We start from the raw sequence: 20,232 nt of genomic DNA, 5'->3' as shown, positions 1-20,232 counted from the left end.
AGAGGGACCCTTGATCATGGTTCTAACTTTATAACACAACAATGAATAACCCACAACTAACGCTATTTAACAGGGCAAAACACCACGACACAACAGTTTGTGACACAGAAACAATTTGTTACACTAATAATTGTACATTTATAAAATTTCACCGCCGAACTGCATGCTGGGTACAGCTCACTCGCCTGCTAGCACAACAGTCTGCTAACAGCTGGGAGAGGCTCATCACGTGCACAACGTTACATTAAAGAACAGAACAGATTGATGCAGGATGAACATAGACAGACCGGAGATGCACCGACAGAGTTTGACACATATGCAACGCTGATTACGTTTAATATGTGTGGCATTTGTAATAGATGTACGTTGGTATATAGAGGGTGATAAGACGCTGTAAAGGGAGGGACTTAGGACCCAGGGGAATGTAGGTAAAGGAAAGCGGAAGACACGCCACACGAACAGCTGTTCACCGCTCGTCACGATCCTGCAGACCAGAGATTCTCAACTGGTGGGTCGCCGCGGACCCGTTTTCAGTGGGTTGCGGGCCTTTGCCTTATGCAGCGCACTCATTCACGCTCCTTTCCAGCATTTACGGCGCTTGTTAAGCGGTGCAGGAAAAACGCCGACCAATGCGTTGTAAATCACGTCACGTGATGCAGTTTAGCCAATCAAATAAGGGTATTCTGAAACGTTTCCTTACTCCAGTGAGATGTACCCACACCGTGACACAGGGAGGAGAGACAAGGAAAGACATTATAGAGCAGATCTCATGAGAATCTATTTTTGAAAGTCAAATATCTCTGGTCGATTTTAACAATTGAAATTGCTGAAAAGACCGTATTCACAAACCAGTGCTGCGGAAACATTGAAATAAAAGTTTTTCTCTCCCGCACACTTGGCCATATGGTAAGATATATGAGATTGAAAAGAATACCGTGATATACCGTGGTACCGTCGAAGTTATGCAAAATACCGTGATATGCATTTTTGGTCATATCGCACAGCACTACGTCAGCGTTGTGGTTGTCTGTCGTAAACCGACGTTTTAAGCCACATTTTTACGATACACATTTTAGATCTCAGCGGTGTTTAATTGGTTTTCAAACACTGAAAGAATCCTGCTGTGAAGACAACAACTCCCATGATCCCGTGCTGCTTCACCACGTCACCAAACTACGTCTTTTGTTATTGTTTTGATTGAGAGACCTCTAGTGGTGGAAAATGTTGCGCGTTTAACGAACTGAAGTGCTGATGTGTGTACCAGAGGTGTGGACGTCTTCTGCCCCCTGGTGGCCAAATAAACGTCCAGGCTGATCACACAGTCATCTTATTGGCTGCCAGTCCCTCTGCAGATGGAGACACGATGAAACTTTAGCTTAAAGTTAAAGTGTTTTTACTTAATAGACACACGCACACTCGTTTGTTTTTTAAGAATCAGCTTTATTAGCAAAACATGAACAAATGTTAGGGATTTGACTTCAGCGTGTTTACAAGTAAACCATTTGACTACAATGTACACACGTGCATGTATATAATGAACTTTATAAGCAGTAGGACACTTTTATTATTTGTATTAATGTAGTGTATTATTTAATTAAAAGGTGTGTGGATCCGTCTCAAGTCTGTTTTCTTATTCTTTTACAATAAAGCACTCTGTAACATTATACCTCCGGAACTGTGTTATTTAAATAATCTTAACTACAAAAAAGGTAGATCGACATACATATTTGTCCTTTTTTATTTTGAAGGCAAAATCACTTCGACGGAAATTACATCACTGTTCTTCCCCGTAACTCGAACGTCAACTTCCGGTAGGGTCTTTTCTAAATGTAGCTAAAGAATGAAACCAATTAAATCAGTAAATTATAGTAATTTATTATTTTGTATGTGTAACTAATAGCTTTTACTAAATTAACATTAGCGTAAGTATATATATGTATTTATTTTTTACATCTTAAAACTGTCACCCAGCTGACGGTAATATTTTGGTAACGGACCACATTCGCATACTTTGACTTCCGGTCAGAACGTTTCTCAGTCTAGCTCACAAAAAAACGAATTAAATGAGTACGTTTTCCATTTGTACCACCTTGTTGCATTTATAACGTTTTGTATGCGCAACCAAATGAACAGAAGCGTAATTATATATTTGTTACATCTTAAAACTGCCACCCAGTTGACGGTGATATTTTTGTAACGGACCACATTCGCATACTTTGACTTCCGGTCGGTGTTTTTTTTCCCAACATATGAGAGAGATGGCGTCACGTGCTGAGGAGTTAACTCTGGTCGGTCTGTGTGACGTAGAGGTCGACTCTAAACGACACGCGTGCTCGTTTCTGACCAACAAAGTCGGCGGTCTTCCGGACTGGTCTCCGTTCACCTCCCGCCGGTCTCCCCGCTGCGGTCGCTGCGGAGCCCCGCTAGCTCACGTGGTGCAGGTGTACTGCCCTCTGGAGGCCTCGCGCTACCATCGAAACCTCCACGTGTTCGCGTGCACGGGAGCCGAGTGCAGCAGCAGGTCGGACTGTTGGAAGGTGCTCCGGTCTCAGTGTCTGGAGGAGGAGGCGGTAGCGCGGACATCCAGCAGACCTGACCCGGCTCAGGAGGCTCCTCCTTCGGCCACTGACTGGTGTGACACCGCTGATGACTGGGGGGTGATGGAGGAGGAGGAGGAGGAGGAGGATGGATGGGGAGGAGGTGTGAAGAAGGACAGACAGGTTCCTGAGGAGGCAGCAGCTCCTCACACAGAGGGTGAGCAATATAAATACTTTATATATGTTCATAAAATAAACTTAAAGCTGTCTTAATATTCATATGTATGACCACAAACAGGCAGCAAATACTACAACTATCTTTGTACATCTGTAAAAAAATAAATAATCATAACCGCGTAAAGACTTTTGTGGGAAATATATTTACAAGTACTATTACTTAAAGTACAGTGTTTCATCTATTCCTATGGAATTAATATGGTTTACAATCAACATTTATTCTTCAGTTGAAGAGTTATATTTATTTCTATTTTTTAGTTGTTTACAAGAAACTCCTGACTTGCTTTTTAACATATATACACAAAATATATATATATATATATATATATATGTGTGTCTATATACGTGTCTATAATATATATATATATAGACACATTATTCCTCTCTTTATCTACTTACTCGTCTTTATAGTCGAAGTAAAATAAAAAGTTCTGTTAATGAACAAAATGAGTCACCGTGTCGTTTAATAACCTGAACTCCTCTTTGGTCATTTTGACTCATTTTATTTTTCACCTCAGCAGCCGGTGAGGTCGACGTCAGCAGCCAGCTTCAGGATCTCCGTCTGGTGGACTCCCAGGAGGAGGAGGAGGAGGAGGAGGTGCCCGTCCTCCGGGCGTTCTTCATCAGCGTGGTGGACGAGTCGGATCTGTGTGGAGAGGAAGACGACGACGACCTGCGGCACGCTCAGCGGCTGCTGAGGGAGTACGAGAGGAGGGAGGGCGTGGCGGTGGGAGAGCTGGAGGACGGGGGAGGAGGAAGAGGAGGAGGAGGAGGAGGAGGAGGAGGGGAGGAGAAGTACGAGAAGACGAGAGCCAGACACGGAGACGCCGTCTTCTCCAGGTTCATGAAGAAGATCTCGCTCTGTCCTCAGCAGATCCTGCGCTACTGTCGCGGCGGGAGGCCGCTCTTCGTCTCCGAGCCGCCGGCCGCGGTGGCGACGATGCCGGCGCCGTGCGGCTCCTGTGGAGGAACCAGGACCTTCGAGCTGCAGCTGATGCCGGCTCTGGTCAGTCTGCTGCGGAGGACGGACGGCGGTGGTGGTGGTGGTGGTGGTGGTGAGGCCGATCTGGAGTTTGGGACGGTGCTGGTTTACACCTGTGTGAACAGCTGCTGGACATCAGGATCAGCTGTGGAGGAGTTCTGCTTTGTTCAGACGGACCCAGACCAGCAGCTCTTTAAATGATGATGATGATGAAGAAGAAGATACATTTCTGGTTCCTTTTGAGGGGCCAAAGAATCTCCACAGCGGCTGAAAGTCTTTGTGTGTTTGAAGAACTCAGCTTGCAGCAGTGATGTCACTGTGTACTGCAGTACACAGTGACATCACTGCTGGGTGTGGCGGTTAAAGGAGCCGCAGAGAAACACGGATAAATACGCTGCTGCTACGGATTCTCATTGGAATCATGAAACATGTGTTTTAACCAATATTCACAGAGAAATAATACTCTTTAAAAACATGAACACAGCATTTTTTAATCTTGTGGATTGTGTCCTTTAAATGTTTTTATAACAAAATAAAAACAGATTATTTTGTGTATTTATTACGTGTTGAATGTTTTTCTCTCTGTGGTTCAGAGCTGATTTAACCCTTTAATCACATTCCTGCAGCTCGACCTGCTCTGAGAACCCGGAGTCAGTGCCTTAAAGGGACAGTACTGATGTTTAGAAGTACTTCTACATACTACGTAGTATTACTACAGTAGATGGAGTAATGTACTGCTGTGGACGTATCAGTTTAAGTGAAATCACGTCTTTATACTCCAGAACTTTATTTCCTGTCATGAACCAATCACTACATCATAACGTTATAATGTAGCTTCAGCCAGTACTCGTGTTCACTGAGCAGAGCCTGAAGGCATCGTGATGTCACTGAACCTCCGTTGGTTAGCCGTTAGCGGTGCTGCTAACGTTACTAGAAACATGAATGAAGCTCATTGATAAACACACAGACTCTCGTTTACTTTCTTTTTACTTCAACCTTTACGATACATTTCTATAACTCTGAAGCTTCATAAACATCTGAAGTTGAACATTAACGTGAAACGTAAACCGTCCAGAGAGTCAAACCAAACGACAGTGAACGATGGTCTGAAGGGCTTCTTACTGGATCAGATCCAGAGTATCAAAAATAGATTCCTTAATTAACTGGCCAATAAATAAAGATCGTTATCGTAGCCTCTGTGACGACGTCACTGATTGTTCTGATTACGTAAAGTTGACTTTCAGCCCTTTGGTTGTTTTTTTTTACAATTCAGTCACTTAAAGCTAAAAAACCGGCGTCTTTGGTTTGTCAGCGAGGGTTCGAGTCCCGCTGAAGATTCCTGAGGAAACCGCCGTGTGACGCCCTGATGAGTTCGAGCCCGCGGACTCGTCGGAGGCTTCTGATTGGTTCTTCAGGCACTTGAGGATCAGTTCGGTGACCGTTTGTCGCTTTTCGTCTCCAAGAAGAAGCAAATAAAGCGTCGCCGTCGTCGTCTCCCGACTTACTGAGCTCCTCCTCCGCAGAACGGCGAGGCGGCGTCAGCGGACGACTTGTGCTCCCAGTCGTACTGGTGGTACGGGTCCAACGGGTGGTACTGGTCCAACGGGTGGTACTGGTCCAGCGGGTCCAGCGGGTCCAGCGGGTCGGGCTGGGCGCCGCTGCTCAGGCTGCAGATGTCTCTGTCGATTATCTCGTTTACTGAAAGGAAAACAGAAGCACGAGACACGATTATTCATGACGTAACAGTTCGGTTGCAGTCTTTACCCAAATTTAATTTATTTGCTTGTTCTGGAGCTTTCGACTCCGTTTCAAAGTCTTCCTCAGAACTCAGCCCTGGAGAAGTGGTTGAAAGCTCCAGAAAAGACACGTAAGTGGACCTTTAGTTCAGACTTTTCTGGTCAAACAATTGTTTTCTAATGAACTTTCAGGATGCAATATTTTCACCAGATATCGATAAAGAACCCGTTTTTTCTCGACATCATTTTTTCAGACGACATATTTCCGTTCAGCTCGTGTTGCTTTTCTTTTTACAACCAAATCTTCCTTCTTGGTGTTTTTCTCGGCTCGGAGTCGACCGCCTGCTTTGGTTCTTTGGTTCTTTGGTTCTTTGGTAACTTGATCCAGAACGGTTGTGATTGGTCGTTTTTCCTTTTGGATCAAACATCAAATAAACTTAATCTGCTTTATTCAACATCACAATGTCGAGAGTCGGGTGTTTCCAAAGGTTTCTAGATGTTTCAAATCCTGAAACCTAAATTGTGAATCTTAAAAAAAAACAAGAAGTAAAAACATCAAAGTCATGGGACAGACTTTCCGGCCCAATGCATGCTGGGATTGAACCCCCAAAACACATTCTGCAGCTGATATCGCTTCATTTCCACCGTAACAAGTGCAAAGGCTCATGGGTGTTGTAGTGTTTAGAGCCATCCGTCAAAAAATGTAAACAATTACAAACGATGGTCACAACATAAAAGATGAGCGATCGTTGTCCAGGAGACTTATGTGGGAATTTAAATGAGAGTTAAATAGAATTAATGGTTCAAATATAGGTCAAACTAAACTATTTAAAACATCATTTTACAGACTAAATGAGAAGAAACAATAAATAAATATTAATACTTAATCTTTCACTGATGCATCTTCACGTGATGGGGAGGGGGAGGGGCTTAACCACAGGAAACATGAAATGTTTGTTTGTTTGTTTTAAATCATGAAGCAGAAATGATATTAAACCACATTGTGACCACATGCAGGTAAACGGCCACCAGAGGGAGCAGCTGCACTCAAACTGAGTCTGAGACGCACGCTGAGCTCTCAGAGGAGAGAAATGATCGAGTTCATTGTTGTTGTTGTTGTTGTTGTTGTTGTTGTTGTTGTTGTTGTTGTTGTTGTTGTTAGTGGCAGTAATGAAGCTGCTCTGCTGAGTCTAAACATAGCTCTGATGTGAAACAAGCGCGACAGTCAAATAGTGGACTAAATTAAAACCATTAATGTTGGTAAATATTCCCGGTGAGGAGGATCCTCAGCTTGCATTACGGCCGTCGCCATCTTGGTTTTTTTGCAACCAGTGAACAGGAAGTGACCACATCTGGACTGAGACGTAGAGACGCCGTATACGTCTCTGGTAGAGACCTGTCAATCACTGTGTAGCCCCGCCCCTAAAGCATCCCCTGCTTTATGGTCTGTGTGACTCTAAATGGACCATCATTTACTAAATGAACATCATGCTGTATTGAAGAAGACTTGAAACTAGAGAGGCCTGACGACAGCTGCTGTTCACCACAACAAATTTAACCCCATCTGCATCTTTCAGAGCAGCAACAAGCGGACTATTATTAACCCAGATCAGAGGGACACACACACACACACAAAACCACAACCACACACACACACACACACACACACACACACACACACAAACGAACAGGAAGTCTTTGACTACGGTTCAGATCCAGATCTGAACCTCAGGACCAGATCTCACAATTCTTTCTGTGGTGAAAGTTTTCTACTATAAACTACTACTACCACTACTACTATTACTACAAACTACTACTACTACTATTATAAACTACTACTATAAACGACTATAAACTACTACTACTACTACTATTATAAACTACTACTACAAACTACTACTACTACTACAAACTACTACTACTACTATAAACTACTACTACTATAAACTACTACTACTACAATAAACTACTACTACTATTATAAACTACTATAAACTACTACTACCACTACTACTATTACTACAATAAACTACTACTACTACTACTACTATTATAAACTACTACTATAAACGACTATAAACTACTACTACTACTACTACTATTATAAACTACTACTACAAACTACTACTACTACTACTATAAACTACTACTACTATAAACTACTACTACTATTATAAACTACTATAAACTACTACTCGGCTTCACCGTTCCGAGTCACAGCTGCAGTGTTTCATGTTTCATCACTGTTTCACAAACAGGTAAATACCGTAAAACAACACAAACAGTTAAATACCGTAAAACAACACAAACAGTAACTTGGGTTTTTGTGATCTGAGATATTGTTTAGATGAGTTTGAGATGTTTCTGAATGTTTTCTTTCCGGAATCTTTAAATCTTTAGTCGCTGCAATGAATCCCGGAGGACTACGGACCCGAAACCTCTAAACTCTACAGAGGAAACGTTACTGAACGAGATCTCCTACCGTCATCTAGTGTGATCTCCTGGAGGCCCAGGGAGCCCGGGTTCGGACCGTCATCCGGCTCCTGCTTCACGCTCGGGGCCCGTCCCGAGCCGGAGAGCCGAGGGTCCTTCTGGGGGTTTGGGGGGGTCACAAAGGGTCTTCTGGAGCTCAGAGATGGAGGGTTTCCACTCTGAAGGGCCACCGGGGAGGCCTGTTGTGGCAGCGGGGAGATCCGAGGAGGGATCGAGGAGGTCTGAGGTGGGACGGTGAAGGTCTGGAGAGGAAGCAAGCTCTGGAGGGGGACGGAGGAGATCTGGGGGGGCAAGGAGGAGGCGTGAGGAAACACTGAGGAGGTCTGAAAGGGGACAGAGGAGGGAGGAGGAGGAGGAGGATGATGAAGACGGGGCACGCTCTGTGAAGGAGGACCACAGTGCACCGGGATGTCACAGGAGTCATAGTAAACCAGGTCTGGGAGCCGGGAGAAGCCAGATGGATTGTGGGAGATGTGGTCCGTCCCCCAGCGCTCCTGTTTGACTCCCACAGCGGCGGCGGCGGCGTGGGGGGGGCGACACCGGACTCCGGGCAGGAAGGTCAAGCTCTGCGTTAGACTTCTTCTTCTCTTCCCGTTGGAGACGTAGAACTGGACCTGGACCGGATCGCTGGTCTTCTTGTTGTAAGGAGGAACCTCCACCACGATGCAGGACTGAAACACAGACGGGAAGAAAACCGCTGAGACCACGAGTCTTTAATAACTTCTATCTGTTCTGTAATAACCTCTATCTGTTCTGTAATAACTTCTATCTGTTCTGTAATAACCTCTATCTGTTCTGTAATAACTTCTATCTGTTCTGTAATAACCTCTATCTGTTCTGTAATAACTTCTATCTGTTCTGTAATAACTTCTATCTGTTCTGTAATAACTTCTATCTGTTCTGTAATAACTTCTATCTGTTCTGTAATAACCTCTATCTGTTCTGTAATAACTTCTATCTGTTCTGTAATAACCTCTATCTGTTCTGTAATAACTTCTATCTGTTCTGTAATAACTTCTATCTGTTCTGTAATAACTTCTATCTGTTCTGTAATAACTTATATCTGTTCTGTAATAACTTATATCTACTCTATAAATGTATTCAGATCTACAGAGCATTCTCTGCAGCGACATGTTTGTGACATAAACACACGTTTCATTGTATTTAATGGAATGAAACAGAAGTAAATAATGAAGACGAGTAAATGTACTCAGACGTCTTGGTGGTCTTGGTGTAGTACAAGTACTAGAAGTATTGTGTTTGTCAAGAATCCTTTAATGTGTAAATGTATGATAATATCTTTTGTCTTTTTGCTCATTGTATGTGTGATCTCTAGCTCTGTATGTCCCTCGTCATGGTTTGTCATGTTAGAGGTTCATCAGTGACGTCATCTACTCCAGTGGTGTTTGAGGTACTTCTACATACTCAGAGTATTACTACAGTAGATGTACTGCTATATGTAGCATGTTTTCACCTTCATGATGAGGAAGTGAAGCTGTAATCTATGATCTCTACACAGACACTCCTCCATTCATAAAACAGGAGTTCAGTAACTTAGTCTACCGGCTGGTTAGTTTGTGGTATTGTGTGACTTTTAGATCCAAACTAATCCTTTGCTCTACTCCATATAGATCTATATATATTATATAGATATATAGATCTATTATATATAGATCTATATATAGATGTCATGATGCAGAAGGGCTTGGGTAACTGACGCTAAGACATAATTAACTCAAAACAGGAATTGACTACAGGCCGTAGCAGGAAGCCACAGAGTGATATAAACACAAAGATAGCAGACTCGCCCTTTCCTCTTCTCTGTGAACACAGACGTGAAACATGTTTCTACTCACTCCGCTGCTTTTCTCTGGCACAACTCTGGCGTCCATTTCCCACAACGATCTTCCATCTGAGGGGACAAAACGCGTTAAAAGTTAAAAACATGTACGCAGGACGTTTGAGAAAACGTTCCACATGTGCAGTAAATGAAGGTGAAGCCGTCTCACCAGCTCCTTTCTCCATGAACACCACCCTGGACTGTGTGGAGATGTTGGAGCCGGTGATGAGCAGCTCCTCTCCTCCGTCCACAGAGCAGCTGGCTGGACTGAAGCTCTCCACCAGAGGAAGCTCCTGACCGGAGCGCTGGGCTGCAAACACCACGTGTACTTCAGTATATATACTACAACACGCGTACTTCAGTATATATACTACAACACGCGTACTTCAGTATATCTACTACAACACGCGTACTTCAGTATATCTACTACAGCACGTGTACTTCAGTATATATACTACAACACACGTACTTCAGTATATCTACTACAACACGCGTACTTCAGTATATATACTACAGCACGCGTACTTCAGTATATATACTACAACACGCGTACTTCAGTATATATACTACAACACGCGTACTTCAGTATATATACTACAACACGCGTACTTCAGTATATATACTACAGCACCAGCACGCGTACTTCAGTATATATACTACAACACGCGTACTTCAGTATATATACTACAACACGCGTACTTCAGTATATATACTACAACACGCGTACTTCAGTATATATACTACAGCACCAGCACGCGTACTTCAGTATATATACTACAACACGCGTACTTCAGTATATATACTACAGCACCAGCACGCGTACTTCAGTATATATACTACAGCACGCGTACTTCAGTATATATACTACAACACCAGCACGCGTACTTCAGTATATATACTACAACACGCGTACTTCAGTATATATACTACAACACGCGTACTTCAGTATATATACTACAACACACGTACTTCAGTATATATACTACACCACGCGTACTTCAGTATATATACTACAACACGCGTACTTCAGTATATATACTACAACACACGTACTTCAGTATATATACTACACCACGCGTACTTCAGTATATATACTACAACACACGTACTTCAGTATATATACTACAACACGCGTACTTCAGTATATATACTACAACACACGTACTTCAGTATATATACTACACCACGCGTACTTCAGTATATATACTACAGCACCAACACGCGTACTTCAGTATATATACTACAGCACGCGTACTTCAGTATATATACTACAACACCAGCACGCGTACTTCAGTATATATACTACAGCACCAGCACGCGTACTTCAGTATATATACTACAGCACCAGCACGCGTACTTCAGTATATATACTACAACACCAGCACGCGTACTTCAGTATATATACTACAGCACCAGCACGCGTACTTCAGTATATATACTACAGCACCAGCACGCGTACTTCAGTATATATACTACAGCACCAACACGCGTACTTCAGTATATATACTACAACACGCGTACTTCAGTATATATACTACAGCACGCGTACTTCAGTATATATACACTACAGCACCAGCACGCGTACTTCAGTATATATACTACAGCACCAACACGCGTACTTCAGTATATATACTACAACACGCGTACTTCAGTATATATACTACACCACGCGTACTTCAGTATATATACTACAGCACCAACACGCGTACTTCAGTATATATACTACAGCACGCGTACTTCAGTATATATACTACAGCACCAGCACGCGTACTTCAGTATATATACTACAGCACCAGCACGCGTACTTCAGTATATATACTACAACACGCATACTTGAGTATATCTACTACAACACGCGTACTTCAGTATATATACTACAACACGCGTACTTCAGTATATATACTACACCACGCGTACTTGAGTATATCTACTACAACACGCGTACTTCAGTATATATACTACAACACGCGTACTTCAGTATATATACTACACCACGCGTACTTGAGTATATCTACTACAACACGCGTACTTTAGTATATATACTACAGCACCAGCACGCGTACTTCAGTATATATACTACAGCACGTGTACTTTGAGAGGAACAGGAAGTATTGACTGATTGTGATCTTGTAGTTTTGCCTCCTCTGCTTGTTTCATAATGAATGAAATTAACCTTTGTGTCTCTCGACGTCGACCTCACTGGAAGTCGCTCTAAATGACAAAAATCTCACGTAAATGTGACGCCTTCGCATCAAAAGGCCGACTCACAGCACTCCACCGGGTTGGACGTCGTCTGCAGCCACAGCATCCGGCCGTCCTGCTGCGGGAGGGCGACCCTGAACACGACGCGGACCCTCGTGTTCTTCCTCCCGATGTCCATCTCCCCTTTCTTCAGCTCGATGTCGGCGTTACGCAGCTTCAAGATGCCGGCGCAGTCGATGCTGAGGAGCAAAAGGATGCACAGGAAGACCGCCGGTTGGTAACGAGATGCACCAGCAGAAGCAAACACCGTGAACCCTTCTGTTTACCTGGCGGCCATGTTGTTATCTGGGAGCAGAGGGATCTCCAGGATCTTGGTGCCGCCCGTGATCTTCTCGTGGCAGGTGGTGGTGACCGTCTTCCCCGTCACGCGGTGCACCTGGTAGAAGGGATGAGGCCGGAGGTAGCGGTCGTCCGCCGTGCCGATAAACAGCACCATGCTGAGCGGCTGCTCGCCGGACCCGCTCAACTGAGGAAGACACAAAGACTCAAAGACTCAAATATGCAACAAACCAAAGATGCAAAGAATCAAAGACTCAGATATGCAAAGAATCAAAGACTCAAAGATACACGTCTGATGAAGAGCTGCACAACATCTCACCAGACATGTGGAGCATCTTCACCACCAGAAAGAACTCTACTAATACAATTAAATGTAAAATAATAATATTAATATTAATCAAATCTGTCCAAGTTGTACTAAACTCAGAGTGAAGTTGGCAGCATGTTCTAGTGTTTTATATAATATAATATAATATATAATAGATATAATTAAGAGTCCAACATGTTGGGTGAGAAGGGAAGATCAACATTTACTTCATAATTAGAAGTTAAAGAAAGTCAGACTAGCTTAGCTTAATGCTAATAGTGAGGAAAGACGAGCAAGAAGGATTTCTTTGTATTTGAAATATACAATTTTATTAAAAAAAAGCCCAATAAATATTACTGAACAACGACAATAAAAAAAGTAAATAATGAGAAACCATAAAAAATAAAATAAATAATAAATAGAAAATAATAATAAGATAGTAAATACAAATAAAATAAATAATACTAAAATGAATATAAATTAAACAAATAAAGTAAGTTATTAGAATGTGTGTGAACACATTGTAACACATGGACCCCGTCCCTCAGTAGAACACAGCGTTGCAGCAGCAGGAAGCTCCTCTGGCCTCAGAATGTGACACCAGAATAGACCCGCTGGTGTCCGTTACATACGAGGCCTTGATGGAGCTTTACTTCGCCTCCGTCCTCTGATCCACGAGCTCAGCTGCTCGGTGACGCGTCACCGGAGGACCCGAGAACCTTCGGACCCACAAACCGACCGACGCTGGTGGACGCTCGGTGTTTCAGAGTTCTTATCTTCTTAATAACCTAAAACGATGAACGATTATCTAAAGTGTTGTCGGTTCATTTCAGAAAGTACCGGATGAATTCATGGACCGTTATGGGTTTGATTACAGGTTAACCAAGTCATGACATATTCGAAGGGATTGCTCATGTTTTGTGTAAATACTTCATATCTTGAAGCCTCCAAACAAACATCTCTTGACGTCGTGTGTTCCCTTTAATGCTTGTTTCCTAAATAAAGAACCCGGCTGTGAGTCATGTTCACTGAGATCACAAGGAGAGCTTGTGCAGGAACGCAATCTACATCTTGCACAATTTGAGTGTAAAGAGAACAATGTGTGTGTGTGTGTGTGTGTGTGTGTGTGTGTGTGTGTGTGTGTGTGTGTGTGTGTCTTACTTTGACGAGAGGATGTCCTACAGTAGCTGCCTTGATGGAGCCTCTGCTGCCCTCCGTCTCATAGTGCGCCCTGTGGTACGATCTGGGCTGGACCTCCACCTTCAGCTCACACTGGTCGTACTGGTTGGGCAGAGGCCAGTCCAGAGGAGGGGGGGACGAGGTCCTGGAGGCAACGGACACATAAAGAGTAAAGATCCTTTAAGTACTGGATCCTTTAAGTACTGGATCCTTTAAGTACTGGATCCTTAAAGTACTGGATCCTTAAAGTACTGGATCCTTAAAGTACTGGATCCTTAAAGTACTGGATCCTTAAATTACTGGATCCTTAAAGTACTGGATCCTTAAAGTACTGGATCCTTAAAGTACTAGATCCTTAAAGTACTGGATCCTTAAAGTACTGGATCCTTAAAGTACTGGATCCTTAAAGTACTAGATCCTTAAAGTACTGAATCCTTAAAGTACTGGATCCTTAAAGTACTAGATCCTTAAAGTACTAGATCCTTAAAGTACTAGATCCTTAAAGTACTAGATCCTTTAAGTACTGGATCCTTTAAGTACTGGATCATTAAAGTACTAGATCCTTAAAGTACTAGATCCTTAAAGTACTGGATCCTTAAAGTACTGGATCCTTAAAGTACTAGATCCTTAAAGTACTAGATCCTTAAAGTACTGGATCCTTAAAGTACTGGATCCTTAAAGTACTAGATCCTTAAAGTACTAGATCCTTAAAGTACTGGAGCCAGGCTAGCTGTTTCCCCCTGTTTCCAGTCTTTGTGCTAAGCTAAGCTAACCAGCAGCTGGCTGTAGCTTTATCCTTAGATATGAGAGTGGTGTCAATCTCCTCATGTCATTTAGAATGTTCTCACACTACGTTCTTTGTATTGTTTCAGCACTAAATTCATCACTTACATGATATCAAAATCAGAGAACGAGCATGTTTTACTAATAACGGTTTGAAGACAAACCAACCTGAACAGAGGAGGGTTCCCAGGTTTGGGTTTGTTCCAGCTGAAGTGGGACGGCACCTGAAGGAAGAGATCCTCCAGGATGTCCTGTTCATGTCCCTCCTCACCGGGAGAGTCCAGGAAGGGCTCCATCCCCGGGTCTCCCTGACCGGCCAGGAGGCCCAGCTGGATCCCCGACGTCCTCCTGGTCTTGGAGGGGACGTCCAGCTCCTGGTAGCAGGACATCAGGAGGGGCCCCAGGGCGCCGGGGCTTCCCGCCACGCAGGCGTCGTCCGTCATGCTGCCCCGCGGCGAGGCGCCCGGGGTGGGACTCGGGGAGTGGTGAGGCGAGGGCGAGCGGGTGTGGGGGGGGTCGGCGCTGGAGTGGCGTCTCTTACCGCAGGGGGACGTCGGTCTGGACGACGGCCTGAGGAAGAGGTTCGGTCAGGATTAGCAGGGTTTAGAATGAAGAAGAAGACAAGAGATCTTTGACCTAGTTAAATAAATAAAGGTGCTAATCAGACGCTAGTGGACCTGGAGGACGTACCTGGAGGCGGGCCGGCGGTTCAGCCAGCTCTCCTCGGTGACGCTGGTGCGAGGGGAGTGGCAGGGCGACTGGTGGGGCGACAGCGCCGGACTGAAGGCCGAAGGATGTTGGTATTTCTGTTGCCACAGCTCCACTCCGAAGGCCCCGCCCCCGCAGCCCGGGGACCCCAGGGGCGACCCGACGGGGGAACCGAGGGCGAGGCGGGCGGCGTCGCTCAGCTCCACCTCCACGTCGTCGTAGACGTGGGAGAAGGACTCGCAGGAGGAGAGGTCGGACATCCAGCTCCTGGAGGACAGGCTGCTGCAGGGGCTCGGGCAGAGCGCCGGGTCCCGGTAGCAAGGGTCCAGGGGCAGGTAGAGCTGGCCTCTGGACCAGGACCCCTCGGGGTAACCCCCTTCAGCGCCACCCACCGCCAAAGCTCCATGGTTACCGACCGGCTCCACGTGGTTGTTGGGTGCGATGGAGGTGATCTGGATACTCGGGCAGTCAAAGGTTCTGGGGTTCCCCAGGGCGCCGTACTGGGGCCCCTGAGACTGGTAATGGTCATTTTGCTGGTAGGGGAAACTTTGCAGCTCCTGGCTGACGAGCTGCTCGACCAGAGCCTGAGCGGAGGAGGAGGGAGCAGTCCTCACGTTGAGGTCTGGACCTGAAGAGGTGCAGAAGAACCGACATGTAAATCAGACGTGTGATCATTTGCATTGCAAACACTCGTTTTGTTTTTCTCCTTTGTTTGACGAGCAGCTGACACTCCTCCATCATCTGGACACCAGCAGCAGGCCGACGCTCTGAAACCTTCACGCAATAAAAAGGAACTCGTTCACACAGAAAATGCTAAATATTGAATATGTGGCTGCTGTTTAGGTCGACGTCTACAGCATCAGTTTACAGTTCAGATCCTTGTTAATACGCAGCTTTTCTCTGATTAATATCGCTGTGAACTGAATATATTAATATAGTGACGTTAGAGATTGTTTATGACAATAATATTTATTTCATTTATTCAGATTAACCGCTGATAAAAATGAGTTGCAGCTCCTGTTAACACGCGTCTCTACCTCTGTGACGTAGTTCACACCTGTGGACGTCTGGTGTCACATGTTCACTCAGGACTTCTTATCTGCAGCTCAGTGAATTCATTCACACAGCTGCGCACACACACACACACACACACACACACACACACACACACACACACACACACACACACACACACACACACACACACACACACACACTCACCACAGCCGTCTATTATTACTCCGACACACATCTCGTGGGTAACATGCAAATAAATAAAAACTAAAAAAAGGCGTCAAAGTGATAACGGTGATCTGCTTCAGCGGCTCCACTCGCTGCTGCTTTTTGCATGAAACCCTCAAAGAGGCGACGAGAGGCCCGCTGCCAGCTGGCTGCCACAGAGCGGTTAGAAAACCAGGAAGTAAAACCTGCAGGCGACACGCTGTCTGTCTGAAACACAGCCAACACGCATCTAACATGTCTGTCTGTCTGTAAAATGTCTGTAAATATTTGTTAACGGTTCCTGTCAGAGAGCCACCAGAAGATGAAAACTAATAACTGTTATTTTCATAAAAATCATCTAAAAGCTCACATTCCTCTGGAGGAGCAGGAACCAGAGAGGAGCACCAGAGAGGAGCACCAGAGAGGAGCACCAGAGAGGAGCACCAGTGAGGAGCACCAGAGAGGAGCACCAGAGAGGAGCACCAGAGAGGAGCAGTGAGGACCACCAGAGAGGAGCAGTGAGGAGCACCAGAGAGGAGCACCAGAGAGGAGCACCAGAGAGGAGCAGTGAGGAGCACCAGAGAGGAGCACCAGAGAGGAGCACCAGAGAGGAGCACCAGAGAGGAGCAGTGAGGAGCACCAGAGAGGAGCAGGCGGATCGCTGGTGAACTGTCAGTGCAGGAAATACTGCTGCAACCTTTCTGTTCGTCTAGAATCCTGTTTGTGAGGAGAAACGAAGAATATTCACTGAACTCCACGACGAGTATTTAGAGAAAAAAAAGACAAAAGAGCCGCTCGATTTAACAGAACGCTCCCGGTGAACTCCTCAAAGCGTCTTTCAGACAGTCAGTTGAAAAGCAGTAAATTCTTCCCGTTAACAAACTGGAACTTAAGATTTTTCCATATTTAGCCGCCATAGCAGCGTTTCCTCCCTTTGGTCCAGACTGAAACATCTCGTCATAGCGCCACCATCAGGTCAACGTGTGAATGTGTCCAAACCTGCAGAACTAAACACGTTCAGTCAGCCTCAGATGTATAATCGCTAATGTTAGCATGCTAACACGCTGAGCTAAGATGGTGAACGCAGTGAACTTTGCACCAGCTAAACGTTAGCATGTTAGCATTTAGCTCCACACCACTGGGCTAAAGTACAGAGCTGCTAGCGTGACTGTAGACGCTACGTGTTGTTACTTAATAAAGTATTTTAATGATTAATCAGTTAATTGAACAAAAACATTTATTTATCAACAAATTATTAACAACTTTTTCCAGTTTTGGTTCGTTGGAGAAAACCAGCAAACGTGATGTGAATTTATCTCTTTTTTTCCAGACATTTTATGAATCAAACAATTGGTAAATTAACTAAAAACAAATAACGCAAATCATAAGAAATCAAATAATCAAAGTGAATAACAGACTCGATACTCGATTAGTTGTGAATGAATTTCCCTGATTCTGACACTCGGTTAATAGTTTGAGTTATTTTAGTTTCTTGAATGTGAATATTTTCCTCCTCTGTGACGGTAAATTAATATATTTGAGTTGTGGACACACAAAGACATTTGATGACGTCATCTTGGGCTTTTCCCCCCAATTTTCTGCCATTTTATGAACAAACAATGAATCAATGAATCAAAAATAAGTTTAATGACCAATAAAAAACAATCATTAGTTGCAGCGCTCACAGTGAGGACTAAATAATAACTCATATTTAATATAATTTAATGAAGGTTTAGCGAGTTAAATCCTAAAATATAATTGTTAACGCGATATAAAACACGAGCTGATCAGCTGACCAATAACAATAATCAATGTAAAGAGTCTCTGCAGCTTTCACTGGTTTATTTATAAAAACAACTCAATTTAACAGCAGACAGCTGGAGGTGTCACATCCACTAAAGTCAGACAGCACAAATTCCGGTTTTCAAAGTAAAAGCCCGCGCTCTAACAACCCAACAGGGAAAGTGTTCTCTTCTACACATCTGATATAAACATGTAATATTATTATATATTATATAATAATTCAGGTCCAGGTGATGAGATGGCTGACTGTTTTTAATAATATCTAACATTTAACAGTCTAATAATAAATAATATGAACACATTGTTGTTACTAAACTCTAAGACACAAATATACACATAAATATACAAACTACATTTATCAAGCTTGATGCTATTTATTAGGAGTTTCAATCATAATTGCTCATATTTGATATAGCATTATTGTTTTATATTTGACTGAATCCTTTAATTATTGAATTATATGAAGCTGCTCATCACACTGCTGTACATGCACTCACATAAACTCACATAATAAATACAGAGAAGTAGTCCTTATATAAAAGTCTGAGGCTCTCTCCATCAACACTCATTAAATATGTTTATTTTATTTCATGTAAGAATAAAAACACGATCATTTAAATATAAAATAGTGCAAGTTAGAATAAAATAATAAAATATAACATTAAAATATAACTTTAAAGTTAAATAAAACAAGTTGCACAGTAAAATGTAATGTCAGCTATTAAAATTAAGAGGAAATATCATATAAAAGATGGTTTAGTGACTTATCTAATCATAAATTATGTTTCCGGAACAGTGTTTTATTTTGACGGCCACATAACTTCCGGTGTAACGCTCGCTAGTTCCCGCCAGCTTCACGCTTCGTGTTGACAATTTAACTAACTAACGTCGCCAAAATGAACTGACCCGTACCTGCCGCAGTCCGTCTGGCGTCCTCCTCGAAGACGAGCCTGAAGTCCAGCTCCTCCGCGCAGTTTGCTGAGGACATTGAACCGGAAGACACGCAGAGCGTCCTCAGAGAGACAGCCGTTAAAACGACCTGTCTGTCTGTTAAAAGTGACCCGTCTCACTCACTTCCATCAGAACTCCGACAACAACAATAAAACACGTCGACTAATTTACAACTAATTTCCCCCTCGATTAAAAGTTGTTAGCCGGTAATCGACTCGATCAATAAATAAAGTATCGTACTCCGAAGTGTGAAAACCGGAAAAAGTCTCATTGTTGTGTAAACTTGTTGTTCTTCTTCGGTGGTTTCTGGTTAGAGAGTTTTTTTTTTACTCTCCTCCAGGTTGATCCTTGTGATGCGTTCACGGTCTCCTCGAAAAACTCGGGACGTTACCTCTTCCAGCGACGTATATAAATATAAAATATAAATTAAATATATTATTCTAAAAAAATAAATATATAAAATATAAATTAAATATAATGTAAATAAATAAAAAAATAAATATATATATATTAAATATAAAAATAACGCCAAATATACGGAGGCATTTAACGGACTAAATTAAAATGTAATCTCAAAAAAATATTTCCCACTTGTGTCAAATTTTATATTTAAATTAAATCCTGTAATTTGCATTATGAAAATTCTATTTGACTTTTGTTCTTGTTTTGTATTTATATATATATTTTATATAACTATACATTTTCTTCAACACAATGTTTGTATGGTGTAGTACCTTTATTTTGTTGTACTTTGTTTTACTATTATTAATTCATATATTGATGAATGTAAAATAGCTCTTTGACTTAATAAATGTAGCGCAATAACTTTTATATGTTAGTTTATTTTGAGACGTAGATGAGCCGCATTAACAAACATGGTGTCAGAGTTATTGTCATAATTCCCAGTGCTCATG

The 20,232-nt window shown here is 43.1% G+C and overlaps 2 protein-coding genes across 2 annotated transcripts; one reads left to right on the top strand and one right to left on the bottom strand.

Annotated features, from left to right (window-relative positions):
* Nucleotides 1-2,258: 2,258 nt before the first annotated feature.
* On the top strand, nucleotides 2,259-3,957 carry pdcd2l (programmed cell death 2-like; the record flags this gene model as incomplete). The annotated part of the gene is made up of 2 exons (XM_079162824.1): nucleotides 2,259-2,754; nucleotides 3,296-3,957. The coding sequence occupies 2 exons, from the start codon at nucleotides 2,259-2,261 to the stop codon at nucleotides 3,955-3,957; spliced, it is 1,158 nt and encodes a 385-aa protein (XP_079018950.1).
* A 276-nt stretch (nucleotides 3,958-4,233) lies between these two features.
* Nucleotides 4,234-19,653, bottom strand: LOC306698466 (nuclear factor of activated T-cells, cytoplasmic 3-like). The gene is made up of 10 exons (XM_079162770.1): nucleotides 19,280-19,653; nucleotides 15,326-15,971; nucleotides 14,804-15,205; nucleotides 13,835-13,997; nucleotides 12,354-12,553; nucleotides 12,094-12,266; nucleotides 9,995-10,135; nucleotides 9,842-9,897; nucleotides 7,975-8,656; nucleotides 4,234-5,454 (listed from the first exon to the last, which is right to left on the bottom strand). The coding sequence occupies exons 1-10, from the start codon at nucleotides 19,353-19,355 to the stop codon at nucleotides 5,258-5,260; spliced, it is 2,736 nt and encodes a 911-aa protein (XP_079018896.1). The 5' UTR covers nucleotides 19,356-19,653; the 3' UTR covers nucleotides 4,234-5,257.
* Between the last annotated feature and the right edge of the window lie 579 nt (nucleotides 19,654-20,232).

The sequence above is a fragment of the Pholis gunnellus genome, assembly GCF_910591455.1.
Source record: "Pholis gunnellus genome assembly, chromosome: 7".
In the NCBI taxonomy this organism is placed as follows: domain Eukaryota; kingdom Metazoa; phylum Chordata; class Actinopteri; order Perciformes; family Pholidae; genus Pholis; species Pholis gunnellus.
This window is presented reverse-complemented; position numbering and strand designations above follow the sequence as displayed.

Coding starts and splice junctions, on each gene's coding strand:
- LOC306698466 (XM_079162770.1), bottom strand. CDS start 19,355: ATGTCCTCAGCAAACTGCGCGGAGGAGCTGGACTTCAGGCTCGTCTTC. Junction 13,998..14,803: donor GGGAACCCTCCTCTGTTCAG/GTTGGTTTGTCT, acceptor CGTTGCCTCCAG/GACCTCGTCCCCCCCTCCTC. Junction 9,898..9,994: donor GTTCATGGAGAAAGGAGCTG/GTGAGACGGCTT, acceptor TTGTCCCCTCAG/ATGGAAGATCGTTGTGGGAA.